This window comes from Protomyctophum parallelum (genome assembly GCF_964188405.1).
Source record: "Protomyctophum parallelum genome assembly, chromosome: 14".
Taxonomy (NCBI): Eukaryota; Metazoa; Chordata; class Actinopteri; order Myctophiformes; family Myctophidae; genus Protomyctophum; species Protomyctophum parallelum.
Genome location: NC_139709.1, coordinates 34,520,220 through 34,540,686, shown reverse-complemented (window position 1 = coordinate 34,540,686; position 20,467 = coordinate 34,520,220). Strand labels below are relative to the sequence as shown.

Below are 20,467 nucleotides of genomic sequence, written 5' to 3'. Positions count from 1 at the left end.
AGTTTTAGTCACATTTTAGTCACCTGGAATGGTTTAGTGTTAGTCTGGTTTTAGTCGACTAAATATCATAAGATTTTTGTCGACTAAATCTACAGTTGATTTACTCGAACAACATGTATTTTGGCGGGCCTTGATGCCGTCGTAATGACGTGAAAATAGACGATCTACAAGCCCACAGCGTGTCCACAACGTGTATTTTCAGCATGCAACTAATTGTAAAACGACTTATACTGGATCTCTTGACCACTAGTCCCTTCCTAACATTTTAGTCTAGTTTTTATTTGTTGACGAAATTGTCAGTATATTTAGTCTTAGTTTTTGTCATCGTAGCTTAGTTTTCATTTAGTTTCCATTTAGTTTTTGTCAGTGGAAAAAGTAGTAGGTAGTCGACGAACATTTTTCGTCTTAGTTTTAGTCGAACAAAAACAACACTGGATCAAGGGCATCATCATTTCATGGCCTGCCCAATAAAAGCCTTAATGCGGCGGGTATGAATCCGACGTCTTTCAGGTACTTGGAATAGTTTACTAAAGACAAGGTGACGATCCGAGCACTCAAAAAGTAAAAAATTAGGAGAGGGTAGATAAAAATAGATGTCATCAGGGCTAGTAGCCCTGATGAAGACTGTTGGAGTCGAAACATCTTTTAACTTTTATAAATAAAGTACATCTATTTTTATCCTACATCGTATAATCTCCTCATTTTTAACTTTTTGAGTGCTCGGATCGCCGGCCATGTCTCTAGTATTCCAGTCCCAATGATCTTTGAAGCACCAGCCTATTATACTTTACATTGTCATTTGTTTGCATCTCCTTCGAGCACCTGGTTGATTTTCTTTTTGTCACTTGGAATAGTTTGTTTGGTATATCCGGAATATCTTTTATTCCAACTCGTAACGACTGTCTAGACTAAAAACACACAGGGTGAAATCTGAAGTTTAACCACTTTCAACCTGCTTTGCCTATTTTTTTGGCATGTCATTGTTGTCTTCATCTTTCAAACATGTTCAAAAATAGCCATGACACACAGAAGACACAGGACACAAGTGTGTCTTGCGTGTGTCTTAGGTGTGAGTGAGGCCTTAGTAAGTAGTAGTATTTTTTTTTGTGCCATTTCGCAATAGTGGAGCCATGAGGCTATGGCTATTTGGGGGTTCTTGGCATGGAAAAGGTTGGGATCCCTTGCTCTAGATTGTTCCAGTAATAGCGCTCTGATACTTCTAGTTCTAGGTAGAGGTAGAATATGCATATTTTTGAGTGGTGCAACCACTGCCTTACGGAGCTATGTGTGTGGCTGGCTGCCTGGCTGGGTGGGTATGAGCATGAAAATAGCATGGTTGTTTTTCACGACCTGTGCGCAACCTAACACGCACCCAAACACACACACGCTCATATTAACTGTATTTGATTTCGGGTGTGCCAGTACAGTGACAGTGCAGTACAGTAGAGGGTATAGTAGAGGGTCCCCCACACGGTAACTCTGATCGGCCCCCTGGGCGCGTTCCTGGGGGTCTGGATGTTCCGGGGACCCCCGGGGAACCCCACACGGAGTTGCACCACTCACTTCACACGGGTGTGATTTTCCTATATAATTGATTTATTTTTTCCTAACAGGTAAAGAAGATTAACAGAAATTTCCCAGTGAATCAGCAGGTAAGTCAATCAGCTTGAATCTGCCTTGTTCTAAATTAGCTCTGTGAAAAAAGGTTTGTGCTGCTTTCTATTGACCATATGCAGACTGCATCCATCTTGCTTTCTATTGACCATATGCAGACTGCATCCATCTTTCTATTGACCATATTCAGACTGCATCCATCTTGCTTTCTATTGACCATATGCAGACTGCATCCATCTTGCTTTATATTGACCATATGCAGACTGCATCCATCTTTATATTGACCATATGCAGACTGCATCCATCTTGCTTTCTATTGACCATATGCAGACTGCATCCATCTTGTTTCTATTGACCATATTCAGACTGCATCTATCTTTCTATTGACCATATGCAGACTGCATCCATCTTTCTATTGACCATATGCAGACTGCATCCATCTTGCTTTCTATTGACCATATGCAGACTGCATCCATCTTGCTTTCTATTGACCATATGCAGACTGCATCCATCTTTCTATTGACCATATTCAGACTGCATCCATCTTGTTTCTATTGACCATATTCAGACTGCATCTATCTTTCTATTGACCATATGCAGACTGCATCCATCTTTCTATTGACCATATTCAGACTGCATCTATCTTTCTATTGACCATATGCAGACTGCATCCATCTTTCTATTGACCATATGCAGACTGCATCCATCTTTCTATTGACCATATGCAGACTGCATCCATCTTTCTATTGACCATATACAGACTGCATCCATCTTTCTATTGACCATATGCAGACTGCATCCATCTTGCTTTCTATTGACCATATGCAGACTGCATCCATCTTTCTATTGACCATATGCAGACTGCATCCATCTTTCTATTGACCATATGCAGACTGCATCCATCTTTCTATTGACCATATGCAGACTGCATCCATCTTTCTATTGACCATATGCAGACTGCATCCATCTTTCTATTGACCATATGCAGACTGCATCCATCTTTCTATTGACCATATGCAGACTGCATCCATCTTTCTATTGACCATATGCAGACTGCATCCATCTTTCTATTGACCATATGCAGACTGCATCCATCTTTCTATTGACCATATGCAGACTGCATCCATCTTTCTATTGACCATATACAGACTGCATCCATCTTGCCAGCAGGGTGGTAACAAGGTGCAGTTTCCCAGTTGACAGCCCGTTCATCCAAACAGAAAAGAAACTCGGAAAAATAATCTGCAAGATTATGCAATCATAACATGTCTACGGTGGAGTTTTATGACACAAACACATTGCAGATCGAAAGAGGATAATTCAAGCTTTTCGCACAGCTGCAATGTTGGTGAGTTTGACGTTGTTTAATACAATCAGACAGGACTTTTCTGTCTGGATGAATGGGACGCCAATGGGAAATTGCACCTAGTTCACCACCTTGTTGGCAAGACGGACGCGGGCTGCATATGGTCAATTGGGCATTTAGATAAATGTGTACCTACTGTATGCTGTCTTTAAAGAAAACTTTCCTTCCGAATGAAACGGACTGTCACTAACCACGTTGGTCAAAGAAAAGAACGGCATCAAATCTTTTGCAACTCTTGCAAAAGAGGCAGAATGTTTGCATCATGAAAATCCAATCCATCGATGGAGAAAATAAGCAGCTCAAGTGCTTGCATACAGATTGTGAATTTGGCGTTTTCCATAATAATTAATTCAACAGTCGCTGCTTCCCATTTGACAAAGTACAACATCACATGATTGACTTATCATCTCTGCAATTAAATTGCATCACAAGAGGATGCTCGCACTGAATCTTTCACTCAATGGCAATACTGCCAAAACATTCCACTGGTTCTGCAATCGCCCCGAATGTGATAAGTACCCTTGAAGCCTACAATCCTTTTATAGCCTCTATAACAGACTCATAACTCCCTTTAATGTATATCCTACAACTCCCTTTCTACATTGTACCATATACTACTCGTGCACCTCTCTCTCTCTCTCTCTCTCTCTCTCTCTCTCTCTCTCTCTCTCTCTCTCTCTCTCTCTCTCAGTCTCTCTCTCTCTCTCTCTCTCTCTCTCTCTCTCTCTCTCTCTCTCTCTCTTCTATCGATCTCGCCTCTTTAAAAAAAAATGCACTTCATTTAATCATCTGACAGATTATCTACATGGGCTGGGCAGACGAGAAGGAACAGGACTCTGTTCAGGATCGAATGTACTCACCAAAGTTCCTCGCCTTGAGGGGTTCCGCTCTCTTCAAGTTCTCAGCGGCTCCTGTACGTGTTTTTGTTTGTGGGTTGGAGGTATCTTGGTTTCTGTTTGTCATCCGTTTGTCTTGGTGTTCATTTGAATTGAGCTTACATAGGGCTCCATCTTGCGCCACCCTTATCCCTTATCCCCTACACTTATTTGCCATTTAATTTTACTATTTTGAAAATCATTTTATAAATAGTTCAACTAGCCGATCTACATCCACACGTTGTGAGCTTGTAGATCGGCTATTTGAACTATTTTAAAAGGTTTTTTAAAACAGTAAAAAATGGCAAATAAGTTTTGGTATGAGGGTTAAGGGGTGGGGCAAGATATAGTCCAACGGCTTCCACCAGAAGCAGCCGTGTGCCGTACCGAAACATCGTCCTGCCGCAAAATGCATATGACTCCAAACAAAACCAATTGTGCCGCATTGATCTAGGGCCCTGATTGATGGTGATCATCAACTCTGTGTTTACATTTTGTGAGCCATGGAAGTGATTGTGACAAGAGAGATAAGCTTATTGATTTTCACTGAGTTAAGAGATGGGAAATGATTGATTAATAAGTAAAGTTGCAGGCACCCTTTCGACGTGCTGGAGGCTAAAAGAGGAGAATAGGGAAGTGTTTGGCTTTATATAGATGCATAATTGATTAATGTGTAAAAGCTGCACGCACGTACCACTTGAATGTGCTGGAGAAGGAGAGATGAGAATAGGGAAATATGTTATATATAATATATGTTATATATAATAAATTGTTGCGTGTAAATGAGCATAATGTGAATATAAATTATAGCAGTTAAGACCATGTTAAACCAACCCACTGAGCTGTAACTCATTTTAAATTTGGTTGGTTTTTAAATTAGCAAACCTGGAGAGAGAAATACAATGGCTCAAAGTATTAGTTCCGGGGGCGGCTCTCATCTGCTCCGTTTCTTTAAAAGCGCACGGCATAGCTATTCAGTTAAAATATTCATTGAATATATTAAATCAAATCCAATTAAATAATGTGACATGTTTCAGGTGACGACATGGGACTGGACCAGAGCAGAGAAGAGTTTCACTGTGTATGAGATCATGTCCAAGGTCCTGAAGGTAAGGCTTCGAGGCATACGTTTAATATTTACACGCTGAAAAGTGTGCTTTTTGAGGTGAAAGAATAATGAACCTGCACTTGGAATTAGTTAATTAGAAAAATATTTTTGCTGCATTCTGTTTTGCAGTCCAACCACAGTGAGGTTTAACAGTATGGTGCAAATGCACCAGCCCGATAAACCATCTCAGTCGCTTGAATTCACATTATCATCACATTACAATAAGAGTCAGTCAGCGTCTGCGCTCGGGGCCCTGTGATTGACAGACGTTGATAGGCTCTTTCTTTTGAAGATATTTTTATATTGATAGAATTACAGCAGTTTGACTGGAAAGGGGGAGAGAGGTTCAGGTTTATTTGTCATGTGTATAGATACAGAGTATAAATACAATGACATTTATTTTGCTCAGAGCACTCTCAGTCTTACATACTTAAGTGACGAAGTGACAAAACAGTGCAATACAGTTCAAGGTCAGCTGTTCAGCAGCCTGACTGCCTGGGGGTAGAAACTGTTCCTGAGACGGGTGGTGCGAGATTTGATGCTCTGGTAGTTTTTTTGGAAGGGAGTGGTTTGAACAGGGTATTTGCGGAATGGCTGGTGTCTTTCATGATGTTGTGGGCTTTTTTCATACAACGAGTGGTGTAGATGTTGTGGAGATTCTGTGCTGCCGATGATTTTAGCTGCTGTTTTAACGGGATGGGGGGGGGGGGGGGGGAGGAGACACGCAGCAAAGGTCGTCGGGATCGGGACCCGCGACACACTGTCAGGCTGGATTACCACCAGCCTACAGGTGCCTGGACCGCTTGGCCGGCCCAGGCCGCTCTTCCACTTTTTGGTTCCTCAGCACTTTGGGCCAGACCGCTCGGCAATAGACACATGCTAATGTGACCGCAGGAACAGGATGGTTTACCAGGATACAAAATGCTTCGTATCTTAAATTGCTTTGTAATTTATAGGTGACATTCACGCCAGAAAGCTTTACTGCGATTAAAACGAATCCTGCTGCACATTGTTGGGGAAGTTTGCTTCGTTTGGCAGGTGTGAAGCATCATTCGAATCCTAATGCATCAAAGAACTGCATTCTACTCCGACCAAAAACGGGGGGTTTCGCTTCGCTTCCAACCGCACTTGATTACGATGCGGTGCAGGTGGGAATGCAATCCGCAGCAAATAAAGGAAATGAAGCAAACAATGTGGCGGGTGAGGAGCTAAACACAGTTGGAGACGGAGAAGGCATACTTTACTTGCTTAAGGAAACGCATAAAAACACTGCAGTGTAGCCTACAGAATATTCTGTCTGTCTGTGCATGGAGTGCTGTCACTGTGTGGGGACTGGGGAGTATAGGGACTTTCATCTCACTCCGCGCTGTGCCTCCATGCCCAAAAGAACAGTGCGTGGCTGAGAGAGATAGAGAGAGAGAGAGAGAGGTGCATGTGTCGTCCCCGACGACACATGCACGTTATGAGTATAATTTTAACACCTACTGTAGATTTCACTTATAGGCTAGTTTATGAATGGAACACATTGATAAAGCGTTTCCAATTGCTGCGGATGACAGCGCAGTGTGAAGGCAAACCGCAGCAAATTAAATATGCAAGAATCCCAACTTCTCCGCCTATTCGCATCAAGTCTACCGAAGTATTAGGTGGGAATGTGACCTTAAATGTACTTGTAAGAAGTGAATGTAATCCCACCCCTCCCCATGCCAAATTTATATTATTAAAACACCCTCCCGCCATTGCTGTACATCTACGTCAATTAAAGCATATTTTTTTATACTACGCTTACTGCCATTGCTGTTGGTCAATGGCAATTGTGCGTTCGATTGCGTTAGCATCGGGTAGCTACCTGTTGTTGTCATGACAATGGATCGCCCATCTTAGATCGTCCTCGCCATAATATCTCTATCTGTTTCTTTCAATCGCCTGTATCTCCTATTCCTTGTCCCGGATGGCATTTTTGGTCAAAACAACGTTTCTTTGATGGAACAGAGCCGGCGATGAGGAGCCCTCCAGTGCTAGACCCATCTTGTAAACAAGGCCTGTTCAGGACCTGCTCCACTTACTAGGTTATGTTCACTACCGGTAGTCTGGAAACGTGGCTTTTCAAAATAAGAGCTCAACTGGGAAAAATTGCTGGCGTGAATTAGATCCAAAATTTTCAATAAGGGGCGCTAGCCCCTTCTATTAAACAGCTTTTGTCCCCACATTTTTTGAAGATTTTCCATTGTCAATGAACGGAGAAATTCCGTCAAAATTCCGCAAAATATGATGTCAATTAAACATCAAAACGAGCAAATCAGCTAACCAATCACATGTTTGTTTGGTGAAGCATTTTCTGTGCTACCTTTACTTGAACCACTTGAGCCATAATAGCTAGGGTCCCCCAGGGGTCTATGCTAGGTCCACTGTTACAGTATTTCCTGCTACATCAAAGCTCTTCACCGAAAATAGCCAACCTACCGTACAAGCTGTACAAGAAATCACTATTTTGGCAGAATGCCAAAGGTGCGCTAAGGTTCACGTGGCAAAACAAAATTAACAGAGAGTGTTGAGGATCATAACCTGCAGACTTTAGGTTCCATATGCTCTTCAAACACATCATAATCACTGCTTGTTATCAGCGAGTAACTGTGCACTGTCTGTGCGTGATGGTCAGGGACGTGCACACATAGACATCAAAGGGGGCTTCAGCCCCTGCCCTTTTACCCGTCTGTAAAAAAAGAAAACTGCCCTCTCCAGACCACGAATGCAGCATTTACTCTGGTGGAAGAAATGCAAATCATGCCACTCCTTCCCATGCCATACTGGAAGGCAGCATTCAGGAGAATAGCTTTTTTTCCCCGATGTCTCCTGAACTTGGAACGCACCATTTCGCGTTGGAACAAATTTGTTTTGAAATCCATGTCGTTACACCGCATGTCCAGTAGATAAAAGAGTGCTGGGTTGCGCCCACGAAAATAGCTGATCTACAAGCTCTCAAGATCTACAGCGCATCGCGCTGTGACACGTTGTATAGATCTGCTATTTTCGCTTGTAGATCTGCTATTTTTGCTATTTATTTATTTTTGGTTAAAAAGCGCCCTCTTACGAGATTTCAGCCCCTGCCTCTCTATAACACTCTCTCTTGCACGTCCCTGTTTCGGTGTTATATATATATATATCTCAGGACAATGACCTTCTGGACAAGAGGAAGCATTGCTTCAGCATCCAGACGGAGGCCGGGGAGGACCTGTTCTTCAGTGTGGAGCTGGAATGTGAGCTGCTGATCTGGGAGAAGGCTTTTCAGATGGCCACATTTCTAGAGGTGGAGAGGATACAGGTCAGTATGTGCACCGTAAACCACTACTACCCCCATATTAGCTACTCTCCATTGGTATACCCGTTAGTTTCAGAATTGATTTGAAATTTTTACTCATTACTCACTTTTAAAGCCCTGTCTCCCACCCCTACAGCTGACCTAAGATGTGCACCTACCTAACTGTCCTTATTGTATTATTATGTATGTTCTGTATTTGTATGCCTGCTATTGCATGGATTGATCTTTTGTCGTTCTCTTTTAACCCTTGGACTACCAGTCCCAATTTTTTTGTTTGGGTAACAAATTGGCATATTTTTAATTCATCGTTTTAACATACAAGAAAGATCTGGTGGATTGAAGAGATGTTTTTTTTTTCTTTTTCATTCATTGCAAATGTATTCTCTCGATTCGCCACCAGATGGCGGGAAAGCACCATTATGCTGATTTTGGCTAAAATAGACGGATCTTCCTAAGTCACTTCCGGTTCAACGATCAACAACATCCTGTAGTATTTTGACCCTAGTCAATAGCTTGGCTGGTCCGGATTGCTAAGCTAATGCTATATTTTTCATAACTAAGTCAAATTAACCTCAAATCAACCCCAAAAGATCGCAAAATATCACATTTTTTACAGCCACGCACATAGAGACGGCGCGCGTGCACGATAACGCGGATTTCGGCCGTTTTTTGGTAAATTACATCCAACATTAGTGATATTAGCGAAGAAATATTAATTTTTGCTCTTTTGACCCCGCGATAACTGATATTGATTGTCATTCCGTTTTTTCCGTTAACGGGAGGTTTAGATTTTTCGATTAATTCCGTTTTTTCCGTGAATTGTAGGCCAAGGGTTAATGTAAAGCACTTTGTGACTTTGTCTAGAAATGGGGCTATATAAATAAATTCATTATCATTATCACTATCACTAGTGAAACCCTGTTTCAGATTTATGGTCCTGTGACATGCTTTAATAGTGTAGTGAAATGGGGACGTTTTCTGTGGTAGCTGTTATAATGTCTTGTTTCTGGCTCCACAGTGTAAGACGTACGCCTGCATTATGGAGAGTCACCTTATGGGACTCACCGTCGACTTCGGCATGGGATTCGTTTGCTTCGACGCTGCCTCAAAGGTGAGTGCATGGGATTGGGAGGGAGGTGTGTGGGGGGGGGGTGCTCTGGTAAAAGGCAATGACTGTCCACACACATGCGAAAGGGTGCTGCTCACCCATCCAGAGGCGTATCTACAATAAGGTTGAGGGCAGGTGTCCGTCCGCCTGTCCAAATCCATTTCTGGCCTGGCCAAAATCCATACAATGAGAAAAAAAATCTCACCCGTGTGAACTGAGTGGTGCAGTTCCCTGCCCCCCCCCCCCCCCCCTCTCTCTCATTAGCAGGCAACATTGCAGCACTATCCCTCTCTCTGTTTCTGGCGCCCCCCTACTGGTACCCTATAGTCATATACTGGTGCTCATGACCACATGGGTACATACATGACCACATACATAGGTGTACACGGACATTCCTGGTTGTAGGAGTGGTTGCACCACTCAAAAAAAGAGGACAAAAACAAGACCTGAGAACTATCGGTGGACAGCTGATTGGCCGTCGCAGTAGAGCGCGACCCTCTCAATCACCCGTTGGAATGTAAATGTAATGCATGCCTTTCAGCCTTTGTGTCCTATACTCGTCTCGCAGGTATATCTCTTTGAAAACCTTTTAGTGCTACGATTGTGCGCAGGGAGACGACAATTCACACATTTTTTCTTGCCTGCCCAAAACGTAATTCCTGGATACGCCACTTCACCCGTCTTTTCTTTACTTATTTGGGGAGGGGGGGGCAAAAGCCCCTCCAATGTTGTCCTAACACAAACATTAAATGCCTTTGACAATGACTCACACACTACACAAACATTGATGACGAAGGTGAGGACGCCAATTGTGATTGGCCGGAATGAGATGATGTATGATGATAAGAGCGCCCCTCACTTCACATGGGTGTGATTTTTGAGGGCCGCTACTGCGCTAGCCCCTCCAGCTTTTGTCCCCACACGTCTCAATATTTGCCATTGACACTGAAAGGAGAAATTAGATCAATTCCTTGTGCTCCTTTGTCAAGTCCCGCCCGTGGTTGTGCTCCTCTTCGCACCCATTGGTTGCAGTTTCGTGGTTGGACAAGAATCCTCTCTCTCCATCCACTACCATTGAAATAACATGTTTTTCAGTTGCTTCATATTGATATTCTGTACACTCGATTGTTATTTTAAACTTGGTGTCGGTAAAAAGAAACATCACAGGTGCAGCACGGTGACTCGGCATATCATGTTTGTTTTTTAGTTTTTTCCAAAAATGATGTTTTAGCAAATTCACCATAAACAAGGCGGAACGAGGCAGAAAGAGCCTGCTGGTTAAGGCCTATTCATAGTCTGGATTTTTGGTGGTGAGGTGACCACCGCTCCGGTGGTGAGCTGACCACCGGAGCTGAAATAACGTTGAGCGGTGGTGAGTAAAAACAGAGAGAAGGGCTGGAGCGGTGGCGGTGGTTTGCTCTTAATCACTTAATCATCACGGCTCCTGACGTCATGTTGTAGTTCGGTGGTCACCCCACCACCGAAAATCCAGACTATGTATGAGCCTTTTGTCAGTCAGGGACCAATCAGAAGTCTGACAAAGGGTGAAAATAAGTTATGCTTTTTTTCAATGCAAATAAGTAGATTTGTGCCAAGGTGCATTGTGCGCGATTATACCTCGTTCAGTTTCATCACCCCATTACGCAGCAAAGATTTAATGGATTAAAATAATGTAAAATTCCCCATAATCAGTAACCAAATGTGTTTTTTTAATAAAAGGTAATTAAAGGCTAGATGGGTGTCATTTCCATTGATATTTCCCTCGGTTCAGTGCAAGTCTGTTTAATAAATCCGATTTCCCAGCACAAGTGAGACTGTGTTGGTTCACGGAGTGGATGACAGACAGTCAGACACTGGTACACACAAAAAAACCCTCTGTATATAATATAAATGTATTCCGAGGCAGCACGCTTTGCATTTCCACAAGGCTAAGATATCACCCCAGGGCATAATGGATTATGGATAATGGATCTCTCAAAGGCAATGGCACCTGGCACGCTGATTGGTTTAAGTTGCGTAACGCCCAAGCCACACTGTATTTGTATGCCTGCTATTGCACTTTGCAGGCATACAAAGTGCGGGCATACATCTTGCGTCAAGTGCCCCTGACGCAAGATGGGTCCCTAAATGTTAAACGCCTTGAATGTTAATGTTATACTACTTTCCTGTTGATTGATGGTTAAAAAGACATACATTTACAGTATATGTGAAATTACATTGTGTGCAATTACCATATCTGGAATTCCCATTTGGAATGTCATGTTATTCAACACATGTGGTGTACATGTTGAAATGTCCATGTTCACTGGCATACAGTATGTTGCTGTGATTGACCCATATAACTTGAGAAAGCTCTGTGTGTGTGTGTGACTGTGTGTGTGTGTGTGCGTGCGTGTGTGCGTGTGTGCGTGTGTGTGTGTGTGCCACCCTAAAGATTAATCACTGTGTGTATTACTGCATCGAGTGATTTTGGTACATAGAAATTGATTTATTTGAGATTCTGACTTCCACATAACATTTTTGTTTTGATTGTATTGTTCCACTTTTTGCTTTGGCATTGTAAAAGTATGTATTCCCATGCCTATGAAGCCAATTGAAGTGTGTGTGTGCGTGCGTGCGTGTGTGCGTGTGTGCTAGGCTGCTCAACAGTGACACTTGGTGGTCAACCAACACTATTGCCGTACTCATTTAGACGGACATATATATATATATATATATATATATACCTTGGGAGTCGGGGACGGACGGACATAGTTGGTTGTTGGAGTGGCTCAAAAAAGCGAAGAAAAGACGGGAGAGCAACCTATCATGTGTGGACATTGCCTTTCTTCTTCATTTGATCATTTTTGGGTCCAGCACTACATACTCCTTTTTTCATGAAACTAGTCCTGATGACTGAGCATCTCTTTAGGTGCTATCTTATTCTGCAGCGTTTTGTAGTCTGAGTGCATTTGTTATGATGGCTGGTCGTCCCCTCTGGCTTCCAAACGCTCACTCCTTTCTGCAGTTGGTTTTTGGCCTTGACTCAAGTCTGAGTGAGAGCCATGCAAAGGACTGCCACCCATTATGTGAATTAACAGGACACAGCCGATGGCTGTCTACTGTATTGTTTTCTCCTTTTTTAGGCCCAAGTCCTGAAATAGATGTCTTTTTCTGTGTGTGTGTGTGTGTGTGTGTGTGTGTGTGTGTGTGTGTGTGTGTGTGTGTGTGTGTGTGTGTGTGTGTGTGTGTGTGTGTGTGTGTGTGTGTGTGTGTGTGTGTGTGTGTGTGTGTGTGTGTGTGTGTGTGTGTGTGTGTGTGTGTGTGTGTGTGTGTGTGTGTGTGTGTGTGTGTGTGTGTGTGCGTGCGTGTGTGTGTGTGTGCGTGCGTGCGTGCGTGCGTGCGCGCGTGCGCGCGTGCGTGCGTGGATTTCAATTTGAATTCTAAGACAACCTATAGTAGCTTTAACTTGTTTTATTATTATTACTAGTCCTTACCCGTTCTGAATATATGAACAGCAAATTATATTTAGTGTGGGTAATGCGATGTAATAGATCAAATTACTGATAGGCAGGGAATAATTTACAGATGATCTTGGGAAGTTGGGGACTGTAGGACATAATGTTATAGTTGTAGATTTTCCTATGCAAGTCAATGGGAAAAAATATTCACTAATAGATGCTGTAGTGCAATAATAAGTACACCATTGATGTGTGATATATATTTGTTGGTAATATTCTGCATAGAAATAAAGCTATTGAATATTTTCACTGTCGGTGTTGCACTTTGTAGACGGTCCATATAACCGCTCAGCTGACCGTCTGCTGCCCATATAGATGCATTATAATCTACTGTGTTAAAGTCGGAGGTTGGCTTTTTGGGCTTCAAATCAAGTTGCAGTTTTTTGTGCTTTATCTAATCAGGATAAGAATGAGACGTCTTTTGTGATTTAGGAATGTTTCGTTCCTGAGTACTCAAGTGGTGTCGACAGGGCAGCCAAACGTTAGTCATTGCATTTGTCTGTATGTATTTTATCATTGTATTTTACGGGATGTGTGTTTCCCTTCCGTCGAGTGGTGGCTTAATTTATTGATATGTTCTGATCCAACAGAGCCACCCCGATAGATAATCATTCCGTTGTGATCGTGGCCGTGCTGTTCAATGTTTCACATTAGGTGCAGGAAAGATGAGATCTGTAACTGCGCGACGCGCGTCGTCAGTGAGCAGGCGTGTCACCCGCGTTTGGTTTGAAGTTATAATATGAAGTGACGTTCAAACATTGCATTGCAAAAAGTGGTCGCGCAGACATACGCACGTGCACACACACAGCTTAAGTAGTTTACACACACGCTCACAGCGAAAGTAGTCTGCACACACACACGCACACACACACACACACACACACACACTAATCCAGCCAGGCAAGGGCAGAAGGTTCCTATTATAACGACAGTGGGTGCCCTACCTCAGAGTAGCCTGCGCACGTTTTTAGCGAGGTGCTAAGCAAGGGTTGTTTTTGTATATCAATCAATCCGTCCACTCCATGTGCGTGCGCACGTGCACTCTTTGCGTGCGCGGCTGCACGCTGTTTCACCCACGTTTGGTTAAAAGTTATATCAAGTGATCCCGTGTGTGGTTTGAATCGTCAATCGCCTGTCTGTGCAAAGGGGGAGGGGCCTGAGGTGGTGTACTGTGGAGCAGATCAGCGCAACTTTGCCCGTGGGATCGTGTGGTGATGTAAAAACAATATCTGTACAGTAAATATGACAGTAGCGTCGGTAAAATGTAGCCTAGCTGGATTCTGGGAGCGTGCAGATTTTTTTTGGCATGGAGAGATGTGTGCTAATAGTGTGGCTCGGTCGGAGATAGACCACGGACAAATAAACGGGTTTTTATTCACTAATAAATTCATTATTAATCTTATTGGAAAAATGGCTTCGTTAAGACCTCCATATTATTATGGTCAATGCCTGTGTGAAAAGTGGGAGCGATTGGTGCAGGCAATGAGGAGATAAGGTGGTGTTTCTGACAGACAGACATTCAGACAGACATTCGCTCAATTATAGTATGATATAGGGACGGAGCACAATCAAAAGTAATTGCATCAGAGTTCATTACCATTTATTGTCCCTTGGCAGGTAGACAAAAACAAGCATTGCATAAAATATTACATAAAACAGTACATAAAAGGTGTGAGACAAAATAATCACTCTGACAAATACTATTTAGACAAGAAGGACATTACACACAGAACACACAGGACACAAGTGTGTCTTACATGTGAGTGAGGCCATAGTGAGCTGCAACACCGCCCTCCCTGACTGGGGTGGGGGGGAACAAAAACAAGCGAACATCTTTGTTTACCGTGTCTTATAGATTAGACCAGAGTAATCTAGTAGGAGAGTAATGACACTCACACCTGTTGACTCGCATTGTAACAATGGAATGCGGAAGTGCTCATTCTATCTCAATGGAATAGTTCCAGCCATAGGAGCAACTATAGCCCATAGGCACCTGCTTTGCGGCGAGATCACCGCTCTCTTACTAGATTACTCTGGATTAGACTAGCTGGGATCACGACCGGAATAAATGCAGGAAATGCGTGATACTGTATATTGCAACACATTTAACCCAGACAACCTCTTGATTATCACGCCGCTGCCTGGAAACCAAAACAAACGGAATGATCTAATCCTTTAATTTACAGCAAACGCAGACAAACTAAGTGTAGTCACGGAGTTCTAATACAACCTGGCAATGACACACGGGACACATCCTCGCAAAGAACAAAGATAAGATACGACATAATATCTCTCAAACCTCATAACTCCAAAATGTTCAGTTTTCAGGAAATGAAAAATAAAAAAATTTCAGGAAATTAAGAAAACATATTTTTAAAACAAAGCAACGCAGCCCCATCAAAGTTGTTGTTGTAACTTTATATATTGTCAATTACTTCCATGAGAGGGGGAGAGGTGGTGGAGTTAGTTGGTTTAGCAGACATTTTGAGGGTCCAATGTAGTTAAGGGGTTTTGTCCAAAGCACTTTTTACTACTTTCCATTGGTTCAATATTTTCGAAACTACAAACAACACACGTAAAGGGTGTTCAATAGCACTGACAAAAACCTCAAAAATGGAGTTATGAGGTTTCCTCCCGACAGCAACGATATATAACACAATAATATACTGTATAACACAAGCTTTCCTTCTGCTGTCTAGATACTGGCCAGGGAATGCTCAAACATGTTATATAAAAACCATTTGGAGAAACAAAATTCTGTCTGTAGTTCTGCTTGTGTATCAACATCCATTGCAAGTACAAATCGCCAAATACATTATCACATCTCAACCTTATCGTTGACTGAATAGAAACGGCCACTTTACAGGCTCTAGGCCCCTTGCGGGCATGTCGCAAAAACAACAAGACAGCAATCTTTGATGGTCACCCGTTTGCGCTGACTTTGGCCAAAGCTTGAGGCAGTTCTTAAACAAAGTTCAAGAACAAAATTGTGCTCAGTGCTCACCCACAAGAAAATCTTCTTTTGATCTGGTGCTGGATCGCTCTATAGCAAGAGACTTCAGTAAAAGTTAAAAAAAAGACTCTCTTCATTTATTCATTCAACATGGCCTCTTGTTCCAGCCAAACATTCAATGAATCTACTGAGATAGTTGCAAAGCCTCCTGCGGTTCCAGTAGAAGAAAGAAGAAAGAAAGAAAGAAAGAAAGAAAGCAGATTGACTTTAAAGACAGCCAGTTACTACTAGATGTACTGCAAATGTCAGGATATTAGGCATCCTCTAAGAGCAATGGGTGCGAGATGATGAAGATTATGAGATTATAAACATCAGGAAAGAAAGAAATCTCCAAAGAAAAAAAATAAGAAGCTAACAACATGTAGTAAATTATTATTATTTTCAAGATATAGTATTAGTGATGATAACCCCCATGTCTTTTTATGTGGTAAATATGGTGCAATTATATTGCGCTTTTATCAAAAGGGTCACTCATGATTTAACTAGCCACTCCAACACCATGCTCATTTCAGTCAGTTTGGCACGCGGTATCATCAGCATGCTAAAATCTGGACATAATGGGCGAGATAATTAATACTGTATATACGGTACACTGTATAAAAGGAATACTGGACAACTCACCCTGTGCTTGCCCGTTTTTCCTCCCGGAAATGTCCCCTGTGAGCGGTGGGAGGGGGTAGTATGGCTGTATGCAGATTCAACACACTGCCTTATGTACTGTCTACACAGCAAATAACCTTTACAATAGTTGCCTTAGGTTCTTAAGATTCATAACTTTTAATATACTATTGACTGTTTTTGTAAAAATCTAAAAATATACTCCTATGGAAAGGCTATCACTGTAGTAGCCTTTTCATAAATTATATTCACTAGCCCTTACCCGTTGTGAGATATTTGCCCCCCCCCCCTTGTGGCCGTGGGGGGTACTGCGCCCGGGTGCGTTTGTAATTGACTAATAAATTCATTAATAATCATTAATGTGTCAAATCGAAAAAAGGGCTTCGTTACGCCCTCCATATTCATATGTGTGCCTGTGTGAAAAGTAGTGATTGGAGTGATTGGTGCAGGCAGTAAGGAGCTACGGCAGTGTTTCTGACACACAGACAGACACACACACACGCAGACAGACATTGTTAGAATTATAGTATGATGATGATACTTAGGATATATCTGCTGTGAAAGTTATAGTTAGAGAAATTCAAAGTTTCAACACCAAAGTAGTAGTTGTGAATTAGCGAATTACCGAATGTTTCCTTTATTCTCGTGTTGCGCTTCTGTTTTCACCAAAGTTTTTATTTTTGTATAGTTTCTCATAAGCGCACGTCCGTTGTCCTTCAAGTTCAACGGCCGTCTGCCGTCCAGCCTCTCCCACCCCTCACTGGGGAACATTCCGGGGAGGAAAACGGGGTTGGGGTGAGTTGTCCTGTTACCATATAAAAGTGTCCTAAAATCAGCCCGTGAATCAGCTGTTGGAAGGACACTGATGGGTCTCCAATCTGATGGGATAGTTCTTTCACCTGATTTAAAGACAGCGGTCACTACTGAAGCCGTCCAGGAAAACAAGGGTTTTGCTATTGATAGCTTCTCCTTCCATTCCCTCTTCCCTGCTCCCTCTGAAACCTTTCCACTATACAACCGTCCCTCCAGCTGCTCTGACGTGTTATGGAGTCCTTGTGGGTGCAATTGATATGAATGGGATGGGTATAATGCTCTCTTTGAGATCCCTCTGAAAAGCCAAGCCAATTCTTCTCTCTCTCGTGTGTGTGTGTGTGTGTGTGTGTGTGTGTGTGTGTGTGTGTGTGTGTGTGTGTGTGTGTGTGTGTGTGTGTGTGTGTGTGTGTGTGTGTGTGTGTGTGTGTGTGTGTGTGTGTGTGTGTGTGTGTGTGCGCGCGTGCGCGTGCATGTGCATGTGCGTGAGTGAGTGGGTACGTGCGTGTGCGTGTGAAGGCATTTGAAGAATTGTGATTCTCTCCCTGTACTGACCTCTGCGATGCATCAGAAAATTGACTGAACTCATTTCAAGTATGAATAACTATTCAACAATGGCACATTCAAATATCACTTACAGTGCATTGTGCAGTGTAATATTCCCACTATCAGTCAGACTGTGGGAATTAAATCTTGCACAGTACCGATGTATGTAGGAGTAGCATGTACCAGATACATATTCACATACAAGACGAGGTCACCAACTGTATAGCAGAGAGATATGCTCGAATGAGAACTCAACGTTGTCTAAAGATATTGCACAGATGCGGTTTATACAGCTCGATGTTGATTCAGTTATGAAAAGGGATACAGTATCTTGTATCTTTACCTCTGTTTAATGTGACATTCACAGTGTTCTCATCCGCTAAACTGCAAATATAATAGCTTCGATTTTAAATGTCCCCATTTGTCCTCTCTTGGTATTTGTATCCTATACAGGCTGTGCTGTGGAGATACAAGTTCTCGCAACTTAAAGGATCATCCGATGACGGGAAAAGCAAGATCAAGTTTTTGTTCCAAAATCAAGACTCCAAAGCAATCGAAGCAAAGGTAACGAGCCTGTACATTTCAGTGATGAAATTCATCAAGATGACTATTGAGTGGATTGGTGGATTTCTTTGTCAGGTGAAACCTGACGTATGAACTCTCCTGAAATGTAAGCGACCATCGCGCGACCTAATCATATTGATCTGATTGGCTGCCTCGTCTGCTACGTCTGCCTCCTCTCTGGCCAATGGCCAGCCAGCCAGGCAGCATCAACACACTCACTCAGCATACCCCGACACGGCGTCGGAAACAAACGCAAACAACGGCCGTGAGGTTGTGACACAGAAACATACACGTTACTAGATAATAATAATAATATGGTGGGGGGGGTGACGGAAACACCGCACTGCAGCGAAACGAACGCAAACAACGGGCGTGAGGTTGTTGTGACACACAAACATACACTAAAACAATAATCATTCATACTAATTTGGGGGGGGGGGGGGGGAACACAACGGAGACAGCGCTTCTTTCACCTGACAAAATATCACTATGTGACCATTTCTTGTTCATCAATATTTAGACTAGAGTAACCCATTTCTGTGCAATTTCAATATTGACTTTCTGTTACAGGAGCTGGAATTTTCGAACCTCTTTGCCGTGCTCCATTGTATCCATGCATTTTTTGCTGCCAAAGTTGCTTGCCTGGACCCAATGTTTGTGGAGAGTCATCATGGCACTGCAACTACCACTGGGATGGCCTCTCTCACCAGTATCTCATGTAATTCCCATACATCTAAACTCAAATATGCCACTTGACAGGCATCTTATCACTAAACGTGTAAGACATTGCACTTAATCATGGCCTAAATGAACAATTAAAACACGGAAATGTGTGTATTCAGTGTCTGGTCATCCATATTATGGAGGACAGTGGGACTATTTTGGTGGAAGACCTCTTCTTCTGGAGAAATGTAATGGATGATTTCAAGGAAGAAACATGGATTAATTTGCTTATCTTGGACGTTGAACAACTTTGTAGCCGACAAAAAGACTCCAGTGATGAAGAAAATAAATTGTGTTATTTAAAATTTCTGAACGAAACTTTCTGTGGATATAATTTAGTTGATCATCCAACATTAAAAGCAGGCATTCAATTCTATCCCCAAGGCAAGATGTTTTTTCTATACATTAGAAATTGATGTATGGTGGACTCCTGCACAGATTTTAGAGTTTGTTTATCATTTTATATAATACTGTATGCCACTTGCACTTCCCTAATGACATTTTTTATTTCTTGACAATATTACTTTCCACATAAAGTTGACTATTGATGTTGATGTGGTGTTGTAAATTGTAGTTAAAACAATGCTTTCTCTTTTTGTTTGATTATGTGGTGTAGCAGAGATAAACTTTTATTTTCATACTGTACATTTATCCTTCAATTATTTTTCAATGAAATATAATTCAAATCCAATACTATACCTATAAACGCCAAAAGCATTTGCTTTCATTTAGTGAAATATTAGTCTGGGAGAAATGTGTTGCCATTGATACAACAAGGTTATCATTTATGCTGTGTGGGGATATATGGAATACATTCCCATGCTAGTTGTAAATCCTACTACAGCACACTTCCCTTATTAGCTTGTAAATTATGCCCATTTAATACATTTTAACACAAATGTGTATGTTGGGGATATCACAACCTTGACTATTATCCAGTTGAATACCAGTGTGCCGTTTGACTGGATTGATGTGTATCCACTTCACTGGAGAGAGATTGGCCCTAGATATCTGTATGTGACAGTATGTGTTGTTGTTGTTATGTTTGTGTTACGTTGCATTACAGTTTGTTTTATCAGCTCACCCACAGAAATGGTTCAGAAATGGTCAGATTATGGAATCATTCATGGCTGTATACTCATACAGGACACTCTTTACAGGGAAGATTTACAAACTATAGTGAATAATGAATCACCTTAACATTTAGACCTGGGAACGATTCTACAAATGTCTTCTTAAAGTTTTCTGAAAAACCCATGTTTCTGTGTCAGTCGTTCTCAAACATTTTCATGTCAAGGACCCC

The 20,467-nt window shown here is 42.1% G+C and overlaps 1 protein-coding gene across 4 annotated transcripts in view; it reads left to right on the top strand.

Annotated features, from left to right (window-relative positions):
* The window catches only part of sntg1 (syntrophin, gamma 1), a 69,769-nt gene extending 50,166 nt beyond the window's left edge, over nt 1-19,603 (top strand). For all 4 annotated transcript variants that reach the window (XM_083782508.1, XM_083782510.1, XM_083782509.1 and 1 more), the window contains 7 exons: nt 1,614-1,652; nt 3,777-3,893; nt 4,893-4,964; nt 8,133-8,285; nt 9,301-9,393; nt 18,331-18,441; nt 19,012-19,603. In XM_083782508.1, the coding sequence (XP_083638634.1) occupies nt 1,614-1,652; nt 3,777-3,893; nt 4,893-4,964; nt 8,133-8,285; nt 9,301-9,393; nt 18,331-18,441; nt 19,012-19,197 (771 nt within the window). In that variant the 3' untranslated portion in view covers nt 19,198-19,603. The remainder of the gene's footprint in view (nt 1-1,613; nt 1,653-3,776; nt 3,894-4,892; nt 4,965-8,132; nt 8,286-9,300; nt 9,394-18,330; nt 18,442-19,011) is intronic.
* The last annotated feature ends 864 nt before the right edge of the window (nt 19,604-20,467 follow it).